The following is a 4,533-nucleotide window of genomic DNA, read 5'->3' as shown; positions in this document are numbered from 1 at the left end:
ACCCACCCCCAACCAACCTCCCAAAGCGTGTCGCCTAGCAAGGGAGAAGGGCATGTACCAGGCATCACATATGTGTCCCAGCGAAGCGTAGAGCCAGATGGGAGAGGGCTATGCCTCTGTCCTGCCATCTGTCCCAACCCACTATCACTTCCACTGTCCTGGGGACTTGGGACAATCCCTCTACCCCTGGCCTCCCTGTTCCTCTGCCTCCTCCTCCAATGACCTTGTCCTCTGCCCTCCCCAGCCCTCCCCCCTCAAGTGCAGCAAGTCCAGCCCCCTTCCCTCCTCCTGGTCCCCTCCCTCTGGGGCCACCATCAGCACCTGTGGGCCATGTGCCTCAACCTCCTATGGCTCCAGCCCATGTCCATCTGCCCCGCCCCTGAACTGTGGCCATGTGTGGCTAGAGATGAGCGCGTGGGGGCCTCACTTTGCTTCCAGCTGTGCACCTCCAGAGCCAGTGCCTGCACACTCCCTCCCCACCCTTCCGAGTCCCCACTCCAAGCAGGCTTTCCCCTCCCTCTCCCCAAAACATCTCCTGATCGGGTTCCAGTGGCCTCCCCATTCTCCAGTGTAGCACTCAGCTCCGGTGAGTCGAGCTGGACATGGCCTGGTCTGTCCCCCTACTCCTCAGCTGCCCCGCTCGGCACCAGGCTCCTTGTGCTCCGGGTCCCCTCCCCCCTCACTCAGCCGCACACCGGCCCCTTAATGCCATCCACACGAGCTGGGCCACCCCAGGACTCAGGCCTTGCCCACTCCTTTCCTGGCAGTCTTAGGCCACCGGGACAGCTGGTGTCACGAGAGCCTGTTGACTCCACTGGCCTCTCCAGCCAGCATCTCCCCTTGCCCTCCAGACCTGCGCCCGACGGCCCACCCCACACTCCCTCAATGTTCTTACAGCATGAGCAAACGCAACCCTCATCTTCTTCCCGGTCTGCTCCTGTCTGTCCTCCTCACCTCTCTTAGTGGGAATCACGGCCTCCCCTTCCTGAGGCGAGTCCTCAGAGTCCTCCTTGCCTCTTTCCTCTCAGCTCCACTTCTGGGAAGCTGATGGCTCAGGAGGCTTATGCAGGCTGCGCATGGAGGGGGGTGAGGGGGGCCACGGGGTGCAGGTTGGTGGTGTTGGTGTCACCCAGCCTCCAGCAGGTGACATTTGATCACTGAGTGGGTCTCTTTGCTCTGCAGACACCCTGACCCACCCGCCGGCCTACCCCCCGCCTCCTGTGCCCATACCCAGGAAGCCAGCCTTCTCTGACATGCCTCGTGCTCACTCGTTTGCCTCCAAGGGCCCGAGCCCTCTGCTGCCACCCCCGCCCCCTAAGCGTGGCCTCCTTGATGCTAGCCCGGCTCCCGAGGACTCCAAGAGGGACCTGCTGGGCCTGAGGCGGCCTGAGCCTGGCCCCAGGGTGCCCGTGGCCTCCCGGAGAATGAGTGACCCCCCGCTGGGCCACCTGCCAACCACGCCCAGCCTCCGGAAACCCCCTTGCTTCCGTGAGAGCGCCAGCCCCAGCCCAGAGCCCCGGGTCCCCAGCCATGGGACTGGCTCTGCCTCCAGCCCTGCCGCCGTGGCCACTGCCTCCTCTAGGAACTGTGACAAGCTCAAGTCCTTCCATCTGTCCCCCCGGGGGCCACCCACGCCCGAGCCTCCACCCGTGCCAGCCAACAAGCCCAAGTTCTTAAAGATGGCTGAAGAGGCCCCCGCAGGGGAGGCAGCCAGGCCCAGACTCTTTGTGCCCCCGGTGGCCCCCAGGCCTCCCGTGCTGAAGCTGCCCATGCCTGAGGCCGCAGCCAGGCCAGCGGTCCTGCCGAGGACAGAGAAGCCACCCCTCCCCCACCTGCAGTGAGTTGACTCTGCGCTGGTGCCCCTGGGACCCCTCCCCAGCTGGTGGGTTCTCGTGCCGGTGCCCTGGCCTGTCCGCGTCCACGACGGGCGCCCGGCAGCCATAGCACAGGATCAGGAGGGCCCCTCGACGGCCTCAGCCCGCTGAGGCTGAGCAGCGTCCCCTGCACCTGCCCCACCCTCACTCTAGGGGAATGTCCAGCCTCGTGGGTGGTGGGCCTAGCTCCCATCGCTGTCTGGGGAGCAGCGGGCAAGAGGGTCTTTGGGGAAACAGGCCTCCCAGAGCCCTTGCTGGACAATCTGAGGACCCTCCAGGGTCAATGGAGGGGCCTTCAGGGCCCACCGCCCGCTCTGGGATAGATGGTTGCGGAATGTGAGGAGCTTGGGCCACTTGGGTCACTTGGGTCACTTGGAGCCAGCGTGCCTCTGCGGGCCCTGCTGATCTGGAACTGTCCGGTCCTGCCTGGGGCTCTTGAGCCTCCAAGGCTGCCTTTGTGCTCTTCCTGGTTGGGAAATTGCCAAAATGTGGAGAATGTCGGTGACTCACCCTTGAGGTCTGCTGGAAACACTTTCTTCTTCATTGCTGGGCGGTACTGGGGGACTGGTGTGTCCCCCCCACTCGCACAGTGTCATTCAGACCGACAGCCTGTGGTCAGAGATGTCTGGGGCCCCAAACTGTGACTGTTCTGGGAGCCACAGGGGTGAGCCTTGAACGGCGTGCTAATCCAATATTCCCTGAACGCTTTTGACCTTGGCAGCCTTCTCCCTAGGACTGTCAGCTCTGCTGCCTGAGGGAGGGCGCCATGTGATGGTTCCGTTTCACGAGGGGCCGCCATGGTGCAGACTGGGTCAGTTTGCCGAGATCTATAGGGCTGCGTGTGCCGGGGCCGATCACCCGGGGCACAGCCTCCGCCACAGCCCAGTGTGGGCTCCGTCCATTCACGTCACCCACTCTCTGTGGCTCTGGGAGGGGCGTGACTTGGCCAAGGCCATATTGCTGGTTAGCTGCAGAGCTGGGGCCAAGCCCCCCCAACCTGGGGCCTTCTCCCACAGTGTCTAGAGCACTTGTCTATGCTATGACGACACCAGCGTTTAGGCCCCCACCACCCTCTTGCCAGTGGCATTGGCAGCCCTGAGCCCAGTTCAGGCTTCCAGGCCTCAGGCGAGTCCTGTCACCCCAGGGCAGTCGACACGGGCCTGTCTCAGGGCTCTCTGGTCTGGGCCTCTGACAACCATCGGGGTGAATGGGGGTGGTGGGCGGAGGGTGGGGGGCTGTGACAATGATGTGCCTTCTTCTCCTTGCTCCCCTCCCAGGAGGTCACCCCCTGATGGGCAGAGTTTCAGGAGTTTCTCCTTTGAAAAGCCCCGACGGCCCTCGAAGGCCGACAGTGCTGGTGGGGAGGACTCTGACGAGGACTATGAGAAGGTGGGGCCAGGGGAAGAGACCAGCTCGCAGCAGTGGGTGGGCGGCTGTGGGAGAGCCACTGGCTAGGGCGGCCCCTCACTGGGCGTCTTGAGTGAGGAGCCCCCAGGATGCTGGAGTTGAGGTGGGGAGGGAGCATGGTGCAAAGCCCCAGAGCTGGGCACAGGCTGGCCGCCTGCCAGGGGGAATAGGGTGGGGGAGGGGAGCTAGCTGCAAGCACCGCTTGGACCTTGACCCTGACCCTGACTGCCACTGGCCTCTCCAGGTGCCGCTGCCCAGCTCTGTGTTTATCAATACCACGGAATCCTGTGAAGTGGAAAGGTTAGCACCAAGCCCTTCTTTCTCCAAATCCTTGTTTTTGCAGACATGCAGTCCCCTGCCTTTCTGTCCTCCTCACTTCCCTTGGTGCTGGGCAGTGGCCGGCACAGGGACACGGCCCCGAGGGCAGCAGAGGCCATCCGCTCCATCCTACGGCTGGCCATCATCCTGGGCGTGGCCCCAAGCCCGGCACAGGCCGGCCCTCACACAGCCTGTTGCTCTTGGGACCGGTGCTGCAGAATGGCAAGAAGACAGAAACCCGCACTGAGGGCTGGGGCTGGAGGGTCCCTGCGAGCGCTGGCTGCGGACGGTTCATCTGCTGACGCGACTGTTTTATTTTAGGCTGTTCAAAGCCACAAGCCCCCAGGGAGAGCCCCAGGATGGACTCTACTGCATCCGGAACTCCTCCACCAAGTCGGGGAAGGTAGGCGCCCCGACAGTCACCCTGCTGAGCGAGGGCCCCTGGGGACTGCTGTGTTGTGGTGGGCTCCTGGCGCTGCACACACCCGGGCTGACAGCCAGCACAGTGCTTTACAGTATGCACGTCACTTCCCGTGCAGCCTCTGATTCGGCATCGACCAGTTACGTCCTTGGGGTCCCTCCCTGGCAGCTCCTGCCCCATCTATTGTCAGGAACTGAACACCATCTGCAAACTGGGGGCGATACTGGCAAGTCCCCCAGCACAGGCAGGAGATGGGAGGGAAGTGCTGGGGGTCCCAGAACCCTGATGGGGCTGCGGGTTTTCATGCACTTTGCAGGGGAGGCTGCCTGGGGCCGTGGGAATAGCGAGGGTCAGCTGGTAGTGCCTCTGCTCCTCCGAGGGTGGGTTGATGACCTCGCTGAGCCTCACTCTCCTCTCCTCTTCCCTCCCCTCCCCTCCCCTCCCCTCAAAAAAAAAAAAAAAAAAAAAAAAAAAAAAAAAAAAAAAAAAAAAAAAAAAAAAAAAAAAAAAAAA

At 62.8% G+C, this 4,533-nt stretch overlaps 1 protein-coding gene across 1 annotated transcript in view; it reads left to right on the top strand.

Moving 5' to 3' along the window:
• The window catches only part of SH3BP2 (SH3 domain binding protein 2), a gene marked incomplete at its 3' end in the record, with an annotated part of 31,687 nt that extends 27,226 nt beyond the window's left edge, over window positions 1–4,461 (top strand). The window contains exons 9-12 of the mRNA XM_034672203.1: window positions 1,183–1,837; window positions 3,152–3,263; window positions 3,526–3,581; window positions 3,921–4,461. Of these exons, the coding sequence (XP_034528094.1) occupies window positions 1,183–1,837; window positions 3,152–3,263; window positions 3,526–3,581; window positions 3,921–4,461 (1,364 nt within the window). The remainder of the gene's footprint in view (window positions 1–1,182; window positions 1,838–3,151; window positions 3,264–3,525; window positions 3,582–3,920) is intronic.
• Window positions 4,462–4,533: the final 72 nt, after the last annotated feature.

The sequence above is a fragment of the Ailuropoda melanoleuca genome, chromosome 11 (assembly GCF_002007445.2).
Source record: "Ailuropoda melanoleuca isolate Jingjing chromosome 11, ASM200744v2, whole genome shotgun sequence".
NCBI classification, from domain to species: domain Eukaryota; kingdom Metazoa; phylum Chordata; class Mammalia; order Carnivora; family Ursidae; genus Ailuropoda; species Ailuropoda melanoleuca.
Note: the sequence above shows the minus strand (reverse complement) of the source record. Positions and strands in the feature narration are given on the sequence as shown.